Source organism: Mesoplodon densirostris, chromosome 18, assembly GCF_025265405.1.
Source record: "Mesoplodon densirostris isolate mMesDen1 chromosome 18, mMesDen1 primary haplotype, whole genome shotgun sequence".
NCBI lineage: Eukaryota > Metazoa > Chordata > Mammalia > Artiodactyla > Ziphiidae > Mesoplodon > Mesoplodon densirostris.
Window position 1 is genome coordinate 60681649 of NC_082678.1, and position 25432 is coordinate 60707080.

General features: G+C 43.2%; 1 protein-coding gene across 5 annotated transcripts; it reads left to right on the plus strand.

Annotated features, from left to right (window-relative positions):
* Nucleotides 1-9391: 9391 nt before the first annotated feature.
* VEZF1 (vascular endothelial zinc finger 1) lies at nt 9392-25037 on the plus strand. 5 transcript variants are annotated; one of them, XM_060081011.1, is made up of 6 exons: nt 9392-9677; nt 14430-15124; nt 15884-15947; nt 16990-17191; nt 18447-18578; nt 21659-25037. In XM_060081011.1, the coding sequence occupies exons 1-6, from the start codon at nt 9645-9647 to the stop codon at nt 22084-22086; spliced, it is 1554 nt and encodes a 517-aa protein (XP_059936994.1). In that variant the 5' UTR covers nt 9392-9644; the 3' UTR covers nt 22087-25037. The 5 variants fall into 5 exon arrangements, with proteins under 5 accessions (XP_059936994.1, XP_059936995.1, XP_059936997.1 ...); XM_060081012.1 differs by having other exon boundaries at nt 18450-18578; XM_060081014.1 differs by having other exon boundaries at nt 17008-17191.
* The last annotated feature ends 395 nt before the right edge of the window (nt 25038-25432 follow it).

Genomic DNA, 25432 nt, shown 5'->3' on the forward strand with positions numbered 1-25432 from the left:
AAAGCAAGCTTCTAAACCCATATAATAGCTCTCTTCTCTGTGATGCATTTAGTCTCCTCCCAATTTTATCTTACTACTGTTGAAATTTTTGTCTTAATTTTTTCTACCCAGTGGAATTTTTGTCGTATTTGTATTTCCCAGTGAGCCAAATGATTACTTGCCAGATAAGAGTTCTTCAAAATGCTACTTGGATTTGTCTCCCACCTCCATTTGGCCAAGTTTAATAAACGTTGATTGACAAGAGAAAGAACTTAGTACTCCTTAAAAGCAAAGTGCTATAGAAACCTACTTTACGAACTGTTGGTTAACTGGGTAGATTACTGGAGAAAGTAATAATCCTAACATTGCATCAGATAATTCCTCAGATACGAAACAAGGAAATGCAAATTACTGTTGACCCTTAATGCCAGGGTTAGGGGTGACCCTCCATGCAGTGTAAGATTTCCAAATAACTACAGTCAGCCCTCTGTATGTGCAGTTACGCATCTGTAGATTCAAACAACCGCGGGTTGTGTGGTATTGTAAGATGTACTGAAAAAAACAAACACGTATAAGTGGACCTGTGCAGTTCAAGCCTGTGTTCAAGGGTCAACTGTAACTTAAATGCGAGCCTAAGCCAAGTATAATTGGAAAAGTAAATGTTGCCCCCAAAATCATTCTTGCAAAGTCAAAAAGAAAGTTGTTCTGTTGCAAGATGTGCCACACTTTTCAGTACAGATCTCAAGAATTGATGCCATTGTCTCCTAAAAGAGCAGAGGAATTCCCTCTCTTGCTGCTTTCTCCTGGGTCTCCTTTTTCCATCTTTCTTCCTTACGCGTGATTCTTAAAGAAGAAGCCTTAAATTCTCTCTGAATTTAGCGGTCCTGTATCGGTGAGAACTTCTACAGATTTCTCGTTTGGATTGAATTATTTGGGTTCTTTTTTATTAGTAGTTATCTATAAAGGCGTTCACGTACAGAGTGAAAAAACTGGATAGTATTTCCTTGGTTGGGGAATCTTAACATTACTCCAGGACCCTGACCCTGGTCTTTAGGCTGATAGGGGATCAGCCAGCATAAGCAGTTCTCTCAAAGCCAAGAGACTCAGCAGACATTTAGCAGACACCCACAGGTCTTACAAGCACCCACATTCCTTGTGCCATTAAAAATCCTTCCACTCCTTCATGATCAGCTAAAGACAAAAGCATTCTTGGACTAATTGCACTGTATTTTTCCTTTGCTTTTCTTCAACATACTTAATGTCACATAGTGCATACACTTGCATGTTGCTTGCTATTGAGTTGTCTAGTTGTCTCATGTATGTTTTATTTCCCCCAGCTACATGGTAAACTCTTAGAGAGCGAAGACTATGTTAATAACTTTTAGACACTTTTTCCAAGATACTTAGTATGTTAGTACATACACACCTTAATAAATGTGTATGGGTAAATAAGTATGTTCATGAAATCCTTGGCAGGTGGACTGCATAGCTTAGCTCTGATATGCAGTTTGGTCCTCCAATCAGATTGGGCTTATTTCCAGAGTAGTGACTTAAAGGGTTCATGCCCCTTCTACCTTCTTCATGGAAAATTTGGAGGGAAAAATGCAAGGACATAGGACAAATACTTCATCATTCTCAATGGAAGTAGTTGTTTTATGAAGTGCTTTGACTCCTTTTAATTCTCAGATGTTATTAGCCTTATTTTGGGCTTTGAGGAAATAGGCTCAGAGATGTTAAAGTGACAGGCCCAGAAATTGAATATGTTTTCTAGTGACAAATTCCTGTTTATTTTATTACTACATTGCTTTTTTTTTTTTTTTTTTTTTTTTTAAAGACAGCCTCTTTCCAGTGGGGAGGTTGCTGGGGGGAAGATAAGTCTTTGACCTAAGTGATCACCACCTGTAATGTCCACCTGATGCCACCAGGGTGTCCCATGGTGCTGTCTTTGATCCATGTTCTTATCCGAGTTGATGGGGGCTGTTTCAAAGCTGGTGTTAATCTTGTCAAGAGTGGCCGTGGCCCAGAGCCCAGCAGCAAGAAAGTGGGTCTTTCCAGTGTGCAGTGCACAGCTAGCATCAGAGAAGCTTTTGACCCCCTCTGGTCAGGCTGGCCCCACAGAAGGATAGCAGGTCAGACAGTGGCCAGAGCCTGGCCAGTCACTCTTATTAGGCAGCAGCCCGAAAGACAGTAGCATAGAAAAGATTCTGAGAATGGGCAAATGTTTATAAACATGCATTTGTTTTGTTAGCTGCGTATACACTTAGACAAATTTGTATTAGCAAAATAGATATGATACACAAAACGACTGAATTACTTTACCAGTTTTAAAAGCCAATGCATGGTGACTTCCCACTTTCCAGTTTGCAGTAACAGTCTGGATTCTACTTAGCCCTGAGCGTACAGCCTCTTAAGCATTAGTTTTGATATTCAGCAACCTTAGATGACAATCTTCAGTGTCAGCTATCACATGAGAACCAATGAGGTGCAGTCTCATTTAGTATTAGAGCAAGTAGCCCCTTTAAAATTTTCCTTCCCAGTGATCTTATTAGCACTTTGTATAAGCGTCTAACCGTTCTATAATTATTTCTTTTCAAGTTTTGATTTTTCTACTGGAGGAGATTCTTAAAAGTATTCCAGTGACTGACTAGTACAGTTCCTGGCGTTTAATAGATGCTTGATAAATATTTGTTTTTCCGAAATAGGATAATAGTTAAGGCATAGTCCTACTCATGAGCCATTTTTCTAAGGAGGGAATCCACATTAGGAGGTCTTTGTTTTGTCTTCAAATTGCTTAGAATCCATTATGAGCTAGGAAGTTAGTCCCTGGGGTGTCCCGGCTGGCCTTTCAAAACCTTGAGTATGTCATTCTAGTTTGGAATTAGCACAGCCTGAATTTGGTCTGTATCTGCTGATTCTCTTTAGGTATCATCCGTGCAATATCTCTAGGACCAGGTGTTTACCAGGGCTCTTAGAGCCACCAGGAGAGACTAAACTTTACTGATTGGAGCTCTTGGACTTGGGGGTGCCCTTTTCCCTCTCCCCTCCCTGTTTCGCTAGGTAAGTTTCCATCCCCAAATTCCTGCAGTTTTAAGGTCACTGTGGAACAAATCCCAAACCTACCTCTAGTAGTCAAGGTTTCCTTTCAGTTTTTGCAGCTCTTCTCTGGGGAGAGGGCTAAACACAGATTGTAATACCAACTTGGATCCTTCCATATGCTTTGCTTAAGTGATCAGAGTAACTGATCTTTAGCGAAATGAACTTTTGTATAGGACATATATGGGGGATTCCTAAGGCTTCATGAGTTTTGCTAAATGTACTAGTTAGGTCCTGGACAAATTACTTTAGGAATAAAAGTTGTCAATTCTAATGCAAACAAAAAAAATCCTCTTGTCACTGAGAAACATAACTAAGTATAACTAATTTAAATAATAAACTATTTAACAAATTTAGTTTTAATAAATTGGTCTGAAGATATTCTTCCATATGTGAAGAATAAGCATACTATGCCTTTCCCATCTAAAGTGTAAATCAGTAAAAGGCAGAGATAGTGTGTATTGCAACCCCCAGGATTCCTGTTTCTGGGACTGCCTTGTACCTGATGCTCAGGGAGCATTTTCACCGGCTTGAATTGAGTACTTGCCATCTGTGCTCTCAGCATTCGCTGCTGAATGAAAGGGGAGAGAAAGTGAAATGAGAGGTTGGGTGGGGGGGGCAAGGAAGCTGGAAAAATAAGAGGAAGCAACTGGAAGCTGGGGAGTTGGGGGGGACTTAGGTAAGGTCAGTAAAACAGAAAGCAGAGGACAGTGTCAGGCCTTGGGGGTAAAGGGCTAATCCTGTCAACTAGTTGAGTAGAGCCATGTGTGCTTTGTTAAAGAGACTAAAATTACTTCAGAAAAAAATCTAGATTCTCTGAATCTGACCCATCTTCCCTGTGTACCATAGTAAATTGTTCATCAAGTCAAAATCTAGGAGTTGTGGTCCTCTTTCTTCAAAGAGTTTACTGCCACTGCTCTCAGGCAACCAAGGGTGAAATGCTTCAAGTAGTATTTGTGTATAGCTGGTAAGCTTGATGTTTTATTCCCCAGCTTAAGGAGTAAATGCTGAGTACAGCTGTTTTCCCTGTGTAGAGCTTTAACAACCAGCTTGCCAGGTTCCCTGCACCAGCTTGTATATACCTGGATCAGATAACTGACTGTAGAACTTTAGGCATCTTCTAGTTCAGAGACTTTTGAGTCAAGGAACATCCTTAAAGAGGCAGATCTCTCTCCTGGAGCCTTAGCCAGATCTTATGCTCTTCTGGCCTTGTGTTGCCATCTCTTGGCATTGCTGCCTAGAATGGAGCAGCCTACCTAAAGCTTAGTCTAACTAGTCTTGTGATGTCACATCAGTGTCTTAGGTCACCACTGTTCACGTCCCTCACCCAAGGAACATAGTGCATAGGTTCCTCAACACTTGTTTCATTATTTCCTGTTTCCTGTTTCCTTCACTACCAGGAATGGAGGGATCCTCAGTCGAAGATCATATTGACCCAAGGAGGCTTTTTTTAAATCTAGGCCAATGAAAGGGAGAGGAAGGAGCACCAACTCAGAAAGAGGGAGCCATAAGATCTGCATGTATTAATATGGTAACTCTTTGGAGACTTCTGAGAAACAGAATCCTATATGAACTCTGGACTATCCTCAAGTCTGATAATGAAGAAGAAATGGAAGAGATGTTTCTGTTGGGCGTTTGGGTAAAGAGTATTCACTTGATATATGTATGCTTTTGCCCTGCCCCACTCTTCACAAGAACATCTGGACAGGCATTAACAAGTACTAATTTTTATTTTTTTATTTGTTTCTACAAATGAATCACTTTTCTGGTAATGCAGATGGCTGCCAGCGCAATGCTATTGAGTGCCATTACGTCCCTCTTTTAACCAGTGGAATAGATTTGGGGTGGAGGCTATAACCACTGAAAAGAGCTTTTCCTTTGTACCAAAATAACCGCTTATGTAAGGATTTAATTTATGTTTTTGACTATTAGCATGATGTAACTGAACTAAGCTTTTTTTGCGGTCCGTGGGCCTCTCACTGTTGTGGCCTCTCCCGTTGCGGAGCACAGGCTCCGGACGCGCAGGCTCAGCGGCCATGGCTCACGGGCCCAGCCACTCCGTGGCATGTGGGATCTTCCCGGACCGGGGCACGAACCCGTGTCCCCTGCATCGGCAGGCGGACTCTCAACCCCTGCGCCACCAGGGAAGCCCTAATTAAGCTTTATAGTTGTTGGTTAAGGCCCACGAAGTTTGCATGACCTGATAAGTGGCAACTTTTTTTCAAGCTCAGCCATTACCCTGGACTTGGGGCATCTGAGGCCAGGGAGGAACAGGTGTCCAAAGGAGTAGCGTTGGTGCCTGAGAGTATGTTTTCCAGTTGTATTGAATTTCTTACTTGGTGTATTTTTGACCTATCTTAGTTTCTTTCCTTCTTGTGCCTATGCTGTTTTGCTTGCTATTTGTTGGATGTCCTCTGTCAGCCATTCAGGAGTTGTAAAACGGAAGGTATTTCTACTCAAATGCTTTGTGGAAGAAACTGATAGGTTAAGCATTTATTTCTGGCAGCTTCTTTCAAAAAGAGTTAAGGTGATAAATGTGTTTCCATGGCTTTGGATATGTTTTGGGCGTCTTGGCTATATGGCCCTTCTTACAAACAATAGAGTGTTTAAGGACCCTCAACTACCAGTTAAACTAAATGTCTACTAGGAAAATGGGTAGGTTTGTTCCTTGTCCCTTTGTTCTCTGTGACTGTGTTCCAGCTGTCAAGGAACTTAAATAGGTATTTAGGGAAAAAAAATTCTTCATTGTTTCCCCTTCCTCAGCTTACCAAGTTAAAACAGAAATAAACTAGTGATGACACTTTAGGTGGTAGAATTGAAACACAAACCCAGCTTCTGGCCACATGGGCCACAGGCAAGAGGCTTAAGCCCTTAGTGTGGGGAGGTGGGGTGGGGAGATTACTTCTGCTTTCCTCCCAGAGAGGCTTGTTTTTGTCTCTTTTTTGGGCGGGGGTGGAGGGCGTGAGTTGTTGCCTTCGGTCTGGTAGGGTGTGTGTCCATTCTCCCCCATTACACTGAGGCTGGTAATGCAGGGTAACATTTCTCTCTGGCCAGTGTTTTTGGTATTTCTAAATATTGCAGTCTTGCTTTTTACTAGTAGATCTGTTCATTGTCAGTTCCAGCTTTCTTGCATGAAGAGTTTGTTCGTTAATTGCCAATTTGAAGCTGCTTCTAACTAGATAGTCTCTATGGACAGTTTTGGATTTGATTTGGTTTTGGTTTGTTGATTAGTCTTTCTTGGGAAGGGTAATTGACAATAGCAGAGATGGTTTCTATGCCTAGGATTCTGCATCTAATCTTAATCCTTAATGTACTCACAGGATTTTAAAATCCTTTCCAAAATGGGAAGGGAATATCCTGTTACTTTCTAATGTTTGCTAAAAGTTGTCCTTGTAAATGCTGATCTTGGTAGGTTTCTTCCTTTGTCATGTGTCCTTAGCCTTTTGGCCCTTTACCTTAGGGCTCTTCAAAGGAGAGGGGGATGGGGCATGGGGGAAAACCTGTTACTTTGACAGAAAGTAAGAACTGGCTCAGAGCTCTTATGCAGAGTTCCTAGCCCCAGAATTAATCTAGAACCTGACTCAGTAGCACCAATTAAAACACCTACTTAGCACCTGTTATATTCCAGGAAATGTTCTAAGCTTTTTATACACATTTCTCATTTAATCCACAGTCCTGTCTCTGGGAGATAGGTATTTATTTTGTCCTCATTCTCCAGATGAGGAAACTGAGGCCCTAAAAGATTAAGTCACAGGTTATACACACTGGGGCAGGGGAGATGGGAAAGAAGAACCTGAACAGGGTGGGGAGGGAATCTGAATTTTATTTGGGTGGATGTAGGCACATTTATTTTTTGGCTTAGACACCAGACATTTCAGTTATACATCATAACTGAAGGTAACACCATTGATTCATTCACTGAAAGTTGTTTACAATAATCAATATGAATTTATTGTCTTCAGACATTGCTAGTGTTTTGATTGGACCCCAGTATAGTCTGTGGAAGCAGGCTTGAGGAGGGGTTCATTTTGTTTGTGGTTAAGGATTTTTTCTGTCCTAAGAATGGAATCTTTGATCTTCCTAATTTCATTATATTCCTCAAAACAGTTGGAGCTGATCGTTTTTGAGTACTCATTCCAAACTTTTGGATATTTTCTCTGGAAAATATCCTAAGATTTAAAATTTAATCTGAATTTAAAAGATTGTTAATTTTTCTTTTTAATGGGAAAGAAAATTCGGAGCAGTCAGGAATTCTGGTTTCATCTCATGGATAGAGATAAAAATTAGCCATTTACCTCAAGAGAAGTGATACTTCTGAATCCCAGCTCTTCAGTAATGAGAACTGGCCTATTTTTACTTGACCTCTATTTTGTAGTAGTGGGGAGACCCCTCTCCAGAGGTTGTGAGAAGGGCTGCTAGAGAAAGGTTTTCTAGATCCTGGGAAAAGAAGTTCAAGAGAGTGCGGCAATATTGTCAGTAGAAACATGGTCTTCATCAAGTACTAGTCTTGTAATCCTGAAACTTCATTTTCACCACAGTTTGAAAGGCAGCAAAGTAGGAGAGGCTATACAGGGAAGGGGAAAGACTGAGGAGATGTATTACGGAGACCTCGAAGTGAATGCATTAAAACAGGAAAGAAGGTGCATTCACTGAATGAAAACAAAAGAATAGGAAGTGTCCGAGGTCAGAGCAAAAAGGTTTTAGTTTACCTAGTTGATGCCTTAGGTTTACATCTTAGTTCTCTCCTTATCTTGGATGTATATATAAACTTAGGCTTCCTGAACCATTTTATTTCTCTTTCCAAAAGAGACTAATGGACATTAATAGGAGACATAGGGGCCACTGTAGCAGTTTAGCTGAGGAATGTAATCAGAAACTATTCATCATTTTCTGTCCCCTCCTGTCTTAGGCTGACTGGTTCCCTGATGCGTTACCTACTTCTGCCACTGATCCAAACTGCAGAACTTCTCATTCGTTCCCAAGGCCTCCAGGCAGTGTCCAGTAGGGAATCAACTCTAAAAGGAACCAGACCAACGTTTGCCAGCCCCTTCATTCTGGTGACTGAGGGAAGGAAAGTGTGGGAAGGGGGTATATGTGTGTAGTCGATGGAAAGGAAACACAGACTGTCAAATTACTATACCTCTTCAGTTTCTTTTACCAATAGAATTCTTCAACCATATTATTTTTTATTGTGTTTGTATGGGGGAAGTTGGAGATGGTGACCTTGATTAGAATGTGATTTAAGAGGAATAAATGGAGGGAATGAGATAAGGGACAGTCGGTTATGAAAGAGGCTGAAGTCTTGAAATAACGTGACCATCTGTGGAATTTTTTAAAGCCAGAGTTGACAAAAATGTCACCGATCGAGGCTGCCTCCTCATTTCCCGCCACAGGAGACTTCTTGGACTGGAGGCACTTGTTTAATAACAGCTTGTCTTTGATAGAAACTGTTCAGGGCATCATCATACAAAGTTCCAGTAGCAGTGACGCCTACACGGAAGACTGGGAACTGCAAACAGAGGCTGGGGTCACCTCAGCGACAGCTGACGCTGTCCAACCAGAAGTTCGATTCTTGTTTTGGGGGGCGAGGAAGTAGACTGTACTAAAGCACTAGAACAATTTTTTGTCTGTACTTTCTCTTTAATTAAAAAAAATATTTTTGTTGGCGGGAGAGGGGGGTGTGCGGTAGAATTTCACATCACATCTGGAGTTAAAGAAGAGGATGGGGAAGCTCAGCCCTTCACCCAAGAATAACCCAGTCCTGACACCTCTACGCGTGGGAAGTGCTTCCCTCCGCACAGGGAGGACCTGAGCCTGCACCCCAGTGGGACTCCCTGCTTGAGATGGAAGAGGCCACTCAGAGGTGGATGCCTATCCAGCAAGAGCGCGGAAGGCTTCGCTGGAGTCAAATACCAGAGGGGAGAGGCACGCCAAGTCGAGGGCGCTTCCCCCAGTTTGGAGGTAGGGGCTGGGCTGCGCCAAAGGGACTGAAGAGCCCGGGGGCCACCGTGGCCTGTGCCTTCCGCTGAGGGCCTGAGAGGGACGCGACGCTGCCGGGCCCCGGGTCTGAGTCACGGGAGCCGGCCCGGCCGTGCCCAGCGAGCCCGCGCCAGACCCTGGCGTCCTCCATCTTCTCTCCTGAGCTCCCCCTGTTCCAGCTGCCTGAGCCACGGACCGCAGCACCACACACCCCCGCGGGGGGGGACGCCGCGCCCCATCCCCGCCCCCGGCCCCACCCCAGCCCCCCCGCGGGGGCCCTGACCCCACCGCCCGCCGGCACTGGCTGAGCTCCGAGGCGGCGAGCGGGCCGCGGGGACGCCCGGGAGGGGTCCGGGCCACTGGGGGCGGCGGCGGCCGGGTCGGGGCTCCCCCCCCGCCCGCGCTCGCCGCGGCGGTGGTGCGTCCCGGAGGTTACCGGAAGTGGCCGCGCTCGGCGCTGCCATGTTGAGGAGCCGCCGCTGCCGCTGCCGCTGCCGCCGCCGCCGCCGCCGCCGCTTTGTTGTCGCCTCCTCCGCCTGAGGAGGCTCCCCGAGCGGGGGGAGTGGGGAGGAGGGGGGTCGGCCGCTGCAGCCATGGAGGCCAACTGGACCGCGTTCCTGTTCCAGGTACTGGGGGCCCCCTCCGGGGGGGACACGGGGGGGACAGGGGGGCCGGGCCCGGGGCTGGCGGGCGGGCGGGCGGGCGCTCCTCCTCCCCTCCCTCCCGGCTCCGCTCTCCGGCCCGGCCTTAATCCCCCTTTGTTTTTCCGCCCGCCCGCCTCGGCGGAGCGGGGCTGCTGAGGCGAAAGGAGGCGGCCTCACGGGGTGCGGGGAAGAGAGCAGGCCTCGGGGTGACCCCCGGGCCCCCCCAGCACACAAACACACACACGCGCGCGCACACACACACACACACACACACACCCTTCCCTCCCGCCCCGAAGGGGAAGGGAGGAGGCCGGTCGCTGTCACCACCCGCGGCCCAGAGAAAGGAGGGCGCCGGGCCGCTGGATAGCACGGTCCGCTCGGCCACGGCGCGCCGGGCCCGGGCCCGCACCGTGGGGTGAGGGGGGTCCCCGGGTCCTGCTCACTCCCCCCCCCACTTCATCCATCTTTCCGCTCGCCCTCCGTTCTTTTCACCTCCCTGTCCTCTTTTTGTGTGTGTATGTTGACTTTCTGACAAGCCCCCCCGCTCGAGTCCCCGCGAATAGCGGGTATCCTTGGGCTCCCCGCCACTCCCCCTTCCCGCCGCCCCCCTCACGTTTACCCAGTTGGGGGGTGTTGTAAACGTGTATCCCCTCCCCAAACTTTTTTGTTGGATTTACGTGTTTTCATTCCCGAGCCTGTGCCGAGCCTTGGCAGCTGACACCCTCTCCCTCTGTCCAGCTCTCCCGCCGTCCCATCCAGCCCGGGGAATCCCCCGGCCGGGGGTGGGGGGGCGGGGGGGCCGGGACTCCGGGAGGCCCCACCTTCTCCTGGGGCGCGTTTCTCTCTCGTCCCACCTTTAGCGTTTTCTCCAACTAAGTGGGGGAGACGGCCAGTGGAGAGAGCAAAGTCCGCTTACAGAGCCCCCAGATGAGTCATTCGTGGGGTGTTGGTCTTCACTCTTTGCAAGAAACTTGAAGGTGACTGTAGCCGATGCGTTGGCAGTCCTCTTGCCCGCCCATCTGAGGTGGGGACCCCTATTTGGAAGACCTAGAACTTATTTTTTCCCCGCTTCGTTTCTGTTTGAAAACGAAGCACTTAATGGGCAGTAGTAATGAGCTCACGGGGAAACTTAGGAACCGGAGGTTAGGAAGCTCGTCACTTTAAGTGCGTTCTTCCCGCCTCTCTTGAGTTATTTTCCTTCTTTGAATAACTTCGTGAAATCCCACATACGTAGCTTGGGCGCTTGAGAGCTTTTGGAACTAACGAGGAACGGATGCAGAATTTTCAAAAAAAAATCCTCCCAGCCACTGGACCCATCCCAGTGGAGTTAATATAAGGAACTGGGTAATTCAAACAGTGCCTACTGTGTAGAGATGGTTTATTGTTTGAAGACATATTCTTTCAAATGTGAGTAATTTGATTTTTAAGAAGTAATTGAAATATATTCGGGCTTCTTAAAATTGAACATACCCAAAATTACGGAATTCACTAACTTGGCCCTTATTGTGATCTAGTATTGTTTTAACAAGTGCTTTGATGAGCTTGATAATGTGATAAGTCAACTTTAAAATGCATTGGAAAAAAATGATACATAACTAGCTTGCATCCAGGTTGGTGTAAAGGTGGCAAATGCCCTCTCTAGAAAAAGCTTTCAAGTGGTCATTTTAAAATATGGGATTAATGGGCCACTGCAGTGATTTTTCACATGAGGAATGATTTAGATTTACCATATTAAACGTGCTGTCAATGGAGACTGAAAAAAAACGAGAGTTCTTTATGTAAAGGAAAATCCCGTAACTAATTTTTGGAAAACTAGTTGAAAAATCATTTGGAATACTTTTATTATTCTTTTCCTGGGGAAAGCAAATGCCAAGCATTTAATGATCAACTTTTTAATTAGATTTTATATTATTTAATTTTTTTCAGCTATTAAAATCTTTTTTTCCACCTGATGGAGAAGTGTGAGAGCTAATATTTGATCCTGGGCTTGGCAATGTGTGCAGTGAAAATTGTTGGAAAACTTATAATTTAGAGCCGAGGACAGTTGAATGGGTAAAGAGAATATTTCAGTCTTTTCTCTGGAAAGGTATGAATAGACTTACTCAGTTCCAGTTTTAAGTAATTTTCACTGGGGAAATGGAGAGTTAAACTCTCTCATTTGTTTCCTGGAGCATCCTGTTGAATTTATATTTTCAAACAATTTAATACCTGCTTGCTTTCCAGATAACCTGGTGGAAAGTGAAAGCCATATCTGTTAAAGTGTTTGATGGATGATTCTCCTAACAGGACATTCAAGATATGACTCACTGAGGCCAGTTTCCTTCAGAACAAAATCTTTTACCCTCTGGCACTGGAGATTTCATGGTGCCATATCCTACCACCCTGGGTGATGAAATAACATTTCTGTTTTGTTTTTTTTGCCAGCCCCAGAAGAGGAAAGCTTGGGCAGGGTTAAAAAAAAGCCTTGCAGTTGAAAGAGATGGGAGATAAACTTAAAACTTTGGTTTGATGATGCTAGTCAAATAAAAGTCTACCCAGAAGTTATATATTTTTAAAAATCACTTAACTGAAGGCAGGCCGTGGTTGTTATTTTACCCTGTCTCTCCCTCAGAGAACAAGTTGGGAAAACCCAGTTCCCCTCTTAGAAGGCTTCATGTAGAAGTGTGGGGATCCTAGGAATCCTCAGAGAGTGATTCCCGTAGTGGGCGAGGCATTCTACAGCATTTCACCGGAGAAGCAGGGACCTGGTGTGACCCTCCTGTGAGAGTGAGCTTCAGCAATGCTGTAAAAATACTTTATGTTGCCACAGACATCTGAATTGGTAAAATGGCAGTAAGTGCTTTTAGTACTCCCATCGAACTAATGGTTGTTTAGAATTGAAAAATGCCTCTCAACACTGTAAGTCTGAACTTTGTCCAGAAGATTTGCTTTCCCTATTATCTGATCTGTTAGCCTTTGCAATTGTATATCTTGAGCTATCTTCAGCTATTAACCGTTTGTATACTGTACGGAAGCTTGGGCATCCTACAGCCAGGTTGGAAAGGGGGTAAGATTAGAGTCCAAATTCTATAAAGTTTTGACTGAAGTCACTTGGGTAGACCCTGACAGTTACAGGAGCTCCATAAATTAAATTAAAAGTGGACTGTAATTCAGTATGAGCACTAAGTCTAGAAAGATACTCATAAGTAAGCACACAATTTCTATGAGTACTTCCAGGACTCAAAGGAAGATTCAGTCAAAATTGTTAAATTGAAAGTGGTTAACTCTGGATATGGCACCTCCTGGTGATTTAGGGAAGTCTGGTTCTAGGCTTAGCTGTTGTGCTGCTATCAAGTGAACATGGAGCTGTGTGTGGTAGATGTTCTTATTCGTCAGGAGAGGAGCCCTGTGTGAGTGTGTCTGTGTGTCTCCATATTTTTTTTACTTAATGGAGTGTGGTGTAGAACTTAGATTACAGAGTGAAAAGGGTAAATAAGTGTTTAGAGTGTCTGAGATGATGGGATGGGCCCTTCCTAGGACACTGTATGCTTAAAATATTTGGAACTCTTACCTCTGAGTGCATGTATCCTTTTAGGATGACAAAACTCAAGCACAGGGGCTCGAGCTCGCTGTCAAGAGTTTCAGAAATAATGTTGATCAGATACAACGTATTAGGAAGAACTATTTCAGGCATTTTTTTCCGTCATTCCCTAAATGTTTATCGGTATAGAGGTATGGAGAATTTTGGAAGAATCAAAACCAAGTGAGTAACTGACTCATAAATACCAAGAACCTGACCCACAGTGAAATTTTGGTTTCAGTGCAGCTAAAGAAAATTGCCAAACAGTGTCCAGCTCCCAGTTTTGGAGTGGAAAAGCACTTGATAACAGCCAATGTCCAATACTTTAACTAGCCCTACAACTGCTAGAAGAAGATGAAAATGAAAGGAATTTAAATTATTTATAGTTAGTTTGTTTTCTCTTACTAGTCTGGGTTTAGGGTTTGAACAACTAGTGTTGCTAAAGGCTGCAGACTTCTGGTGTAAGATTAAATGAACTGAGAAACAATTGGCAGGTGTTTGCTGGGGGCTGCCTTCACAGATGCCTTCCAGGATGATTAATAGCAGATTCCATTTCAACCAAATCTTTTAGTAGAGTTAAGTGGAAACTTTAAAAGTAAACTTAACCACTAGCATATGTATTCAGAGACCTAGATTCCTTGTATTACTTAGCAACAGCCTCTTTCCTCGGTCACTGAGAGTTTCTGATGGAAGGGGAGAGACATCTATTTTCCTAGGTAAAATAGACAAGCAGATGATTACATGTCTATATGTGTGTGTGTGTGAGTGTGTGGCTTGTGGATTACTGCAGTAAGGTACTGTTAAATAGTTAAGTCCGGAGTGTAATTTTTTTGACAGGTTATTTAAACTTGGTTTCAGCACTGACAGACTGATGCAGACTCATTTCATCAGCTGGTATGTCCCTTATGAACCAGGGTGGTGTGTCGTTTAGTCAGCTGTTTGAAAGCAAGATCACTGTCAGCAACCTACTTGCAAAAGTTTTGTGTCTGTGCAGTGATTTTAATGCTTTGTATGGGGAGCTCTGAGAGTAGCTAGGTGGTTGCTGGATCTCTGCTGCAGAGAGTAGCTTACAGGCTCCTTGATTGTTTCTTCGGGTCTCTGTTGTCTGAAGCATGTTGAATTTTGAAGGTCATCGTGAGAGGCTGAATTTCTGAAGTGTAAATGTTTGGTTTTAGGCCCACGAAGCCTCCCATCACCAACAGCAGGCAGCGCAGAACAGCTTGCTGCCCCTCCTGAGCTCTGCTGTGGAGCCCCCTGATCAGAAACCATTGCTTCCAATACCAATAACTCAGAAACCTCAGGCTGCTCCAGAAACGTTAAAGGATGCCATTGGGATTAAAAAAGAAAAACCCAAAACTTCCTTTGTGTGCACTTACTGCAGTAAAGCTTTCAGGGACAGCTATCACCTGAGGCGCCACGAGTCCTGCCACACAGGCATCAAGCTGGTGTCCCGGCCAAAGAAACCCCCCACCACGGTGGTTCCCCTCATCTCCACCATCGCTGGGGACAGCAGCCGAACTTCGCTGGTCTCAACCATCGCAGGCATCTTGTCGACAGTCACCACATCTTCCTCGGGCACCAACCCCAGCAGCAGCGCCAGCACCACAGCGGTGCCCGTGACGCAGCCTGTCAAGAAACCCAGTAAGCCTGTCAAGAAGAACCACGCTTGTGAGATGTGTGGCAAGGCCTTCCGAGACGTGTACCACCTCAATCGGCACAAGCTCTCCCACTCGGACGAGAAGCCCTTCGAGTGTCCTATTTGTAACCAGCGCTTCAAGAGGAAGGACCGGATGACGTACCACGTGCGGTCTCACGAAGGAGGCATCACGAAACCCTACACTTGCAGCGTCTGTGGGAAGGGCTTCTCGAGGTACTGCATTTTGCTTTGCTTTGTTTTCCATTATGGGATCAGTACGATCTCTGTGGGACCTAGAAGGTTTACGTGAGCGTAGATATTCGCAGGCCTGTGTTATTAGAAGAGATGGGTGACAGATAAAGTATTACACCTCCAGGTCTAATTCCAGTTCGGTGTGGCTGCCAAGTGGTGACATAGCGATTAACTGATGATTTCATTTAAGAAGTGCCTTGGTGGACTCAGGCCTTCTTTCGGCACATCAGTACTTCTTATCACTGCGAAACCATTAGTTTTCAATTCATTTGGGTGGCCGGACCCGAGATGCACTGCACAAATCAAAGAAACACATCCTGGAAGTTGGGATGACCTTGGAATCTCTTAAAACTTTTAAGAGAACGTTTTTTTCCATTTTTCTGTGGTTCCTAACATGTCACTAATCTTCATTTTTAAAGGCTTTTAAAGTTAACGTAGTAGCAGTTGTCTCTGGCAAGTGTTAGGACTTAAACTTTGGGTATTTTGTAATTGTAAAGAAGCAAGACCTAATATGATTTGATGTTGACTAGGAAAGAAAATTAACAGGTAAAGGACTAAGACTTTTGTTTATGGTGAGAGAGGTAAGGAGGCTTGCACTGGGGGGTGGGGGAGTTGGTAATTCTGCTGTCTTTCTTTAAAATGTCCCCCACCCCTGTCTGCCAAGCATGTAAGCATCACAGTAAGTAGCATTTCTCTATGTGTGTTCCATTACATCTCCTGTTGAAACTCTCTCTTTCACAGGCCTGACCACTTAAGCTGTCACGTAAAACATGTCCATTCAACAGAAAGACCCTTCAAATGCCAAGTAAGAGTTAAAATGACTTATCCTTAGTGTAGCACTTAATGCACATTATCCAGAAGGTCTGAGCCAGTCAAATCTCACCTTTCTTGAATAGTCTTAAAACCACTGACTCGAGTAAATGTGGTCCATTTGAATTCTGGTTTTATAAAATATAAATGACAGCTTCTGTTTCTGTGAGGCAAGATCATTTAAAAATGTAAATGTTGTTTTTGTTAAGCTACATTTCATTTTCCTTGGGCAACAGTATTTATTGTTATAAGAGAAAAAATTTATTGTCTTGCAAAGGTCGTTGTTTATTTGAAAAGAATGAATGAATGAAGTGCTTTAAATTAACTTCTGGGCTGATGATTGAGGTTGTTTTAACCGTAATCGAAGAAAATATGAACTTTCTCCCAAACGTTACCACTTACTGGATTTTTGTCTGCTGTCGCCAAATTGGAGCATTCTCTAATGACATAAGTTGTAGTAACGAAAAGGTTAAGAATCTTGCTAAATGAAATGACCGTGTTAGGCGTCAGTAATTCTGGTTTTTTGCTGGAAGTCTTTTTGTGCTCCTTTCAGTTAAATTTTGTTAATGACTGATTTTATTAAGTAAGTGATTTGAATTCTAAGAAAAATCCAATTGGAGGAAGGAAGCTAGTGTCATTGAGTGATTACCTGCCATGAGGCCTTGGGCCAGGCTCTTAATCCACCAGTAATTTTGTGAGGTAGGTATTATTTTCATTTTACAGATGAAATAAATTCAGATAGGTTAGCTAACTTGCTGAGTATTACATTGTTTAGTGAGTCAGGGAGCTGGATTTAAATCCGGGTTTAACTGACTCTACAGCTCACATCTTTTCACTACTCTGTTGATATTTTTTTCTTCCCCTCAAAATGTAAGAGTCTAAAAGTCACCAGGTGTTTTATCGTGAGTACAATTCTAGGTAACACATGCAATTAAAATTCAGCTAACTCAGTCTGCTTGCTGACATGAGTAGGGTAATACCCAGAATATAACGTACTTTAAAATGAGTAGAACAGGATAGTCTATATTTAAAAAAAGTTTTCCTCCCTCATGCAGACGTGCACTGCTGCCTTTGCCACCAAAGACAGACTGCGGACACACATGGTACGCCACGAAGGCAAGGTATCCTGTAACATCTGTGGGAAGCTCCTGAGCGCAGCATACATCACCAGCCACTTAAAGACACACGGGCAGAGCCAAAGTATCAACTGTAATACATGTAAACAAGGCATCAGTAAAAGTAGGTGACACTTCAAATTGTATTTCTTTGGCGTTTCAGATGGATGGAATCTAGATTTGTTTTTATAATATATTGAAGGTATTCTCACCTGCGTTCTCAGGACTGTATTAACGTTCACCTTACTTGTTTCCTCCTGTTGGTAAAGAATGCAAACACGCATCAATGGACGGTGTATATTAGTGTTGGAAATACACTTTACGTGCATGTATACAGGCAACAATGATACACTCTCCACTAAGTTTGCTTTTAATCCTGCACTGTCTACTGATAACGTCCGTGGTAGAAGAGCACAGTTTCCCTGCAGCTACTTTTCAGTGTGTCCCTTCGTCTATGGGGTTTGAATAAAAAGCCTTAGTGTGTTAAGCCTGTGGCAGCAGAAGCCATGCTGGGACGCTGCATCTCATGCCAGGCAATTTTGACTCTTGTTATTTAATGATAGGAAGATTCTCAGGCACGAGTGCCCCCTAACTCCTGATAGTATTAATAACATGTCCTTCATAACCTAAAGATGAAAGCAGTGTTACATAATTTTACTTCTCAAACCCAAATCTATAGAGAAAAGGGATAACGTACCCATTTGAACGTTTAAATGCTTTGCTTACCTTAAATTCAGAGTTGAAAAGGTAGACTATTCCAGGGACTTGTGGATAAAATTCAATACTTGCATTTACCCAGGCTTTTTTCTAAGATCTCCCTAACCACCAGAAGAAAGTGTTTTCCTAATTCTGTATTCTATTATATATGTACTTCATGCAGCAGAAACATCAGATTCTCAGAATAGGTGGCCAAAAGTGAATGGGAAAGAATGGTTAAATGTGTTTCAATCTCATTCGGTTTTGCTTCTTTGTAAGTACATTGGGTTTATTATCTAGCATGTCAAACTTTGTTAACTTTACAAAAATTTACTTTTAATGTACATCGTTGTGGTCAGGTAACTAAGTATGTTACATATTTTGATGAGCATTGATTATTCCATGCTAATATTACCCAAGTTCCATTCTAAAAGATACTTGCTTTTTAATGTGGCAAAGAATTCTTTTATGTTGGTTTTCCCTAGCTCTCTGGATTTTTAAAATTTAACTCTTTTGACCAGGAGAGACACAGCAGCACAAAAGATGTACTATAGTAAAAAACTATCTGGTCAAATGATAAAGATCGTAGAGGCATGAGGAGTCAAAGTATCTAAGTTCGAACTTTGAAAAAAGAGCCACGCTTTTTCCAGGTAAATAGAGCGTTTCTGTCTTTGTCTTTGGAGCAGCGTGCATGAGTGAAGAGACCAGCAGCCAGAAGCAGCAGCAGCAGCAGCAGCAGCATGTGACGAGCTGGCCAGGGAAGCAGGTAGAGACACTGAGACTGTGGGAAGAAGCTGTCAAAGCAAGAAAGAAAGGTAAGATGAGGCATCCAGTGCTCACAGCGTGGCTGGTGTTTTTATCTAGTATGCCAAGTAACAAAGTAAAACAGCCACAGCTTAGAGAATTCAGCTTTATGGAAACACTTTAAGGAGATACTGTATGCTGGGAAAAAATACCTGGTAAAGTTATTAGCAACAAAGCTTCCAAGCTTCCAAATAAGTTTTTTTTTTTTTCTTTTTTTTTACTAGGAAATAAAAATTCTTAGTACTTCTTGTCAGGTTCTTTCTTTTGACTTAATTTTGTTACACATTTGTAGCCAGATTTGGTCCTTTGCTATGTACGCTCAGAGTTCCTTTTTATGTCAACCTCCATGCATTAAAGGCTCCTTTTTGTGTTTCTAAAATAGTCCCACTCTTAAAGGTAGATGAAATATCCTTATGTGTACGTAAGTTCACTTTCTTACAACTGTGTTATTTTCTGCTCTTTAGTGTTCTTTCTGAATTGTATTATTTATTACATATCTCAGACTCTGTAATGCTGATGTCTTTTTTCTCCGTCTCACCCTTAATCTAATTCAGTCTGTCACTGGGGCTGGCATTAGCTTAACATGTATGTACTTCAGTTGTTAGTGACTTTGTTACTAAAACTGGGAATGGTTTGCTTTTCGCTGATATATATCTTGTAAAGAAGCAGTTGGAGTATCAGTTTTCGGCACAGTTTTTTAACTTAGTAGTTGTAGCTTTGGCTTCTGGACTACTGTGCAGCCATTTCAGTTAAATCATTTTGTCAGTGTATCATGAGCCACAGGACAGATTCCTAAATTCCATTTTTCCTTCCCCACCCTTGTCATGTCTTACTGTTTTATTTTAAATTCGTAAGGAATCCCCTGCATGTAGGCTCTGCTGTAATTCCTTTGCTGTGTAGTTTCTTCCATCCTTTGCGTCCATGTAGTGCAGCTATTCCCTTCCTCAGATCCCTTCTAAACATCCTGTACTTGGAAAAAGATAAAAAGAATAGCTTTTCCATATATCTACTGGCATTGGAGGAAAAGAATGCAGCAGTTCAGATAGGCTTTCCACTTTGCCTCAGGTGCTGCTTATTCCTATCTTCCAAATGAATATTTGTCCTTATTTTGATAAAATGTTTTGTGATAAAGAGAAGGGGTGGAGAATGGCGGGTAGGGGAGAAAAATTTGTATGTGTGTATGTGCCGTGATAATTGCATAGTGGGTTGAAAGCATATTACGAAGGGTGTGTTTTGCTCAGAGAAGAAGTAAGAGTAAAAGTGTTTAAGTTACAGAAAGGGATAGGGTTAGATTAAAAAGAAAACGACGGGGAGGTGGGGAGATGGCACACCCACCATGTAAGTGAAAGCTTATTTGGTGAAAACAGGAGGAGAATATTTTTAGCATGCTACGGTCACCTCAAAAGTGAGTTGGTTTTCTCCCTCATTCTTTTCTTCTGCACTCTTCTGTTTGGTATTGTATTTCAGTGTGCTTGCACAATAAGACTCAGTTGTTTAGCTCATCTTCTGATCTGCGTGAAACAAAATGCTATTGTATTCCCATTTGTTGCATGAATCTCTTTGGAAACGACCACTGATGTTAGAAACTTCTGTGTTCATGTTAGTAAATGTCACGTCTGGGGGGAGAAGAGACTCCTGACCTGAAAACCTGAACTTGAATCAACATGTCCCTTTTAAATATTGGGCTTAAATAAGGTAATACAAGTTTCCAAACCTGGATGACAATCAGCTCGTCATCTCAGGAGCTTTTTAGATAGATAGATTTCCCCAGGTTCCATCTAAATCTCACAACTGAACTTCCTGGGAAGCAGTTTTTTTCAAAAAAACCTCCCTAGGTAAATGATTTTGATCATCAGCCAGGTTTGGGAATCCCTGATATAGAGTAGGGAGCAATGCCAGGGTTACATCGTGCTCATCAAGGAAGGGCTGCTCATTGACTCAAGGGTCCACCTGAGGTGATTTGACCATGCGTGGCCTGCGGGCAGACCTCCATCTTTAGTCTCCAATGCATTTCTCCGTTTTGACAGCCAAGTCACAGCCAGCACCCCCATCTGTCTTCTTACTGCACTTTCCTGACACACCAGCAGGTGGTGCTGAATTTTGTTGAGGGGTGGTGTAAGGGGTGTCGCCTCTGAGGGAAGTTTTCCTTAAGAAGTGCCCAGGCTTTGCTGCTAACAAAGACCACGGTCGCCCAGCTCACTGCAGGGTTTCCTAGCCTGGCTAGTCCCCCTTGGTATGGCTGGTGGTGTGGGGAATACGTACCGTTAAGTGACACCAGGCATAAAGTAGGTGATTATGTGAGCCTCAGAAAGAGAAGAAGAAACGGGAGCGGGGGGGAGAGCATAAACCTACTGAGGGATACTTGTTCATTCTAAACAGCGTTAAGAAACAACCAGGAACAACAGGATTATTTAACGAAAACGATTTTTCTAAGATCGAAATAAACAGATGATATTAAAACAGCTTGTTTATCCATCCCTACTTAATGGATTTTTAAAACCTTAACAGAATGTGGCTTCACCTCTGAGAAGGCTTTAGAGTACATAGCATCGAGGACACACACCTCTCTCGGCTAGTTACAGTGTGCCTTGTGAGAAGATTTCTCTGATTATCTGTTACTGTGTAACCGTCTGCCCAGCTCTGTGTAAACAAGCTCTTCCAGCCTGGCCTGTGGGTGCTTGGTTCTTCCCGGGAAAGTCTTTAGAATTCAGAGGAACTACATGGAAGTGGTAGTGAGAATACTTAGCCCTACTTGATATCTCTGCCCCCCAGAGTGCCTTGCAGAAATTACCTGATCTTCCAGCCTCACTGTGAGGTAGGTAAGTAAATCTAAACTCCAAACCAAAAGCACCAAGGCTAAGCCAGTTGCCTCGGTCTTGTGAAAGGCACAGCATCCGAAAAGAGATCTGCTCTCATGCTGGGATTCCTGGCCCCCCGTCGTGTGCTCAGAAGGCTCCTCCCTTCCTGTTGACCACAGGGTAGAAAACTATAATTTAATTTATTAAATGTTTGTCTTTTTTAATTAAAAGAAGTTGATTCAGAAACTGAATTGCGTTCACTGTTTTGAGAGTCTTTTGTCTTCTTGTTTTAGAAGCTGCTAACCTGTGCCAAACCTCCACGGCTGCTACAACACCTGTGACTCTCACTACTCCATTCAATATAACGTCCTCTGTGTCGTCTGGGACTATGTCAAACCCAGTCACAGTGGCAGCTGCCATGAGCATGAGGAGTCCAGTAAATGTTTCAAGTGCAGTTAACATAACCAGCCCAATGAACATAGGGCACCCTGTGACTATAACCAGTCCACTGTCCATGACCTCTCCTTTAACACTCACTACCCCAGTCAACCTCCCCACCCCCGTCACTGCCCCCGTGAATATAGCACACCCTGTCACGATCACGTCTCCAATGAACCTGCCCACGCCTATGACGTTAGCTGCCCCTCTCAATATAGCAATGAGGCCTGTAGAGAGCATGCCTTTCTTACCCCAAGCTTTGCCTACATCACCACCTTGGTAAACAGTATTGTAAAATCAAAATATGGGTTCAAGTAAATATTTACCAGCAACTTACTTTCAGTTTATTAAAGCAAAAGGTAAACCATGAAATTGGGAGATATATTACATTAGTTAATAATAGTGTAGTAGCATTATTCTCCAATTTGGCTGGGATTGTTCAAAGTAGGGTGTGTATGTCACTTATCACTGGACCACTTTAGTTTAATCAGAAATTCCTTTTAGCGGACAGCATTGCTTAAACGGGATAGTAGTTGGCAAGATGAAACGCCGGAATTAAAACCAATCACAAAAAAGCAAAACCCATTTCAAAATTAAAAGGCAGCATTACTGTTTTTGATCCCAAGAAATCATTTTATTCTGAACACTAGCAGAACTCTTCTCCCCATGTATACAAGGTGGATGGCCGATTTTAACCTGAAGTTCTAAATCCACGGATTGAGAGCTAGTGTAAAATTGTCTGTGTTTATTGTTTTTATGAGTAAATACATGCATTGTCATAATAAAATGCATTTCAGAGAATATGCATTTTACCTTTGGGAATATGTTAATTTCAGGCAGCATTCCCTATGGGAAAGGTGATACCAGCTCTGATATGCAAAGCATATGATAATTTATCATTCTATCTTCAACATATAATAGGGATTGTGACCTGATATTTGGAGATGTAAATATTGCTCAGCATACTAATCCTGATGGAATATAGCATTGTAGTTGACTTTTTAAAAAAATTCAAAAAACAAACAAACAAAATATACACATTGTGTTTTGGTAAGAAAAGGCCGCAGCTGACAGAGGAGAAGTCAAGCGTGCGGACAGGCAGACTCCTAGCAAACGGAGGCCGATGGGACTCCTCTTCAGGGGTCAAGGGGTACTTTGGAACAGTTAAAATATATTGCTTTCATTGGAAGACGCTGGAGGCACTGGGATGTGATATGCCCCTCTCTCTCCCAATCAGAGCCTGTTGATGTTTCAACAGGGAAAGGTGTGTTAGTTGCGCACTAGAGTTGATGTCTTATATTAAATTGTCTACAGTTTTTATTCTAACCACTAACTAGGTAGTATGCCCCTTCAGAACAAGCAGAGTGTATCTTCTTTTTTTTTTAAATGTCTCCTTCTGTTTCTTAAGTATTGTGCAGATTTGTTCAACTTTGTAAATATGGATATCACGTTTTTTTCTTTGAGAAAACACTTGTATCAGCTTTGTCGGGTTTTCAGGGAGACAGCTGTCTGCACTCCCTGCGGAAATCCAGCAATGACTGTGCACGTTAAGACATGTGCTTTTTATTGCTTAGCAGGATGTTTTATCTCTGTACATAAAGTAGAAACCCAAAGCTAGGGAGACAGAGACTCTACAGCATCATGCCACACATTAGTGTTTTTAAAGCATTGTGTTTTGAAAGAAAGTTACTAAAACCAAGACGCTGTGATTTTTCTTTTTAAGTTGCAATATGTTTTTGGGTTTTTTTCCTTTTTTTTAATCTTGCAGTTAAGAGAAATGGACATTAGTTGTGTTAATCTTGCAGAATGTTTGCAGGACTGACTATCAAACTGGATGACTTCCATTTATACCCCACTGTGTCAGTTCAAGCATCAAAATACCTTGCATCTGAGGCAGACTTCCTACATCAGGGACAGGTATCTGTGTGTCATTATACAAAACAGTTCGAGGGGGTTGAACTACATAGTAAAAAAATAAAATAAATAGTACTTAGTGTAAAATAATTTTATAAATGATCTTTTGTACTTTAGGACATTAAATTGTACAACTTTTGTATATATAAAAGCTTAGGAACTTTCTGTTTAGCAGGAAGGCAACACATTCCTACACTTTTAATGTATATGTTTGTTATAATGTCCATGTAAACATGCCCTATGTTTGTGCCTTTTAATTAGTTTGTCTCAATAAACAAAATGTAGAGAAAAACATGTAGCTATGACTTTGTTACAACTGTTCCTATCCACAGTACCAAAATGGTTTGTTTTTAATATGTAGAGCATTATGTGTGGACTACTGGAAGGACTCGTGTAGGGAAGGCCCGTGCGTGGCCCTGCTGAGGTCTGGATTGGGCAGGTCTTGGCCACATTTGGAGGAAGCCAGCGTTTCCTGGCATGCAGCCCCAGGACCGGGTTCTGGCTCTGCCTGCTGGGACCTGCCGTCTCTCTCTGGCTGGGCTGGCAGTCACAATCCTCCATGAGTGAGATGGCCCCAGCTTCCTCCACAGTGACCCAAGGAGCAGTCCTCAGTGGGGGCAGGTGTGGACCCTACCCCCAGGCTAGAACCCTGAAAGTATTAGTTCTTTAAAAAAAAAAAAAAAAAAAAAAAGATATATACTAGGAATGATTGCTTTATCAAGTCATTGTATAATAAACAGGAGTGAGACTTCATTGTATGACTTCAGTTAAAATAATATTTTGTATGCATTCTTTATTCACTTAAGCTTGTCTGCAATAATAAACCCACGTCGTGTCTTCTTTTGGGAGGGAGAGAGTCGGCAGGCTGGGGGTGGCAGTGGGCCACTGAAAGCAGGGGCCGAGTAGGTTGTGTGGTGAAATTCTCCTGTCTTGGAACTGGAATGGAGTTTTGATGCTGATGAACTGATTCAACCAAGTGTTGAAGGCAAGACGGCCACCGCTCACGAAAAAAGCAGAGAGTTTGTTTTTCTCTTCTGGTTGTAACTTGGTTGAGAGCTTCCCCTTTATCAGATTGGCAGCTAAACAGTTGTATTAGATCATCCTCAAATCTGACATCCAGCCTGTTACGCTCTAGGGCTCGCTGCTTGGCCTACATTTGCCTTTTATTGTGTATCCATTTCCCTCCTAAGGTGTGCTCCTAAACGAAGGTTTCTGTGTAAGCAGATGGATGATTTTTCCTGTCAATACCAGCACTGTATTACTAACATGCAAAAACTGCAGATTTATTTTGACAAATTAAAGTTAACCGGTCACAAATGTTATGATGGATTGCTTAATACCTCAGAAGCTTCACCATTTCACCATGATGACAGAGACATTTTTGAAGCACTGCTTCTCCAGGTGTACACGTCTTGATATTGGGCTGCAGAGAGAGGGAAGGACTAACGTCAGGCCAGTTTGCCCAGCGAGAAGGGCGTGTGGAAATGCACCAGACTGGCTGCAGTACGAGAAGTAACCTCCACCAGTCAGCTTGAGTGAAGCCTAGAGCAGGTGGGTTTCAAACGTTTCTCTGCGTGCTCTACACCCAGTTTCTTTACTTGAAAAGGGTTTTAGGCTGGGTTGCCTACCCATTGATGTTCAACTAGATTCATCAGATGTCTGCTGAGGACCAACAATGTGCCAGGCACTGTTAGGCGCTAAGGGGCATACAAAGG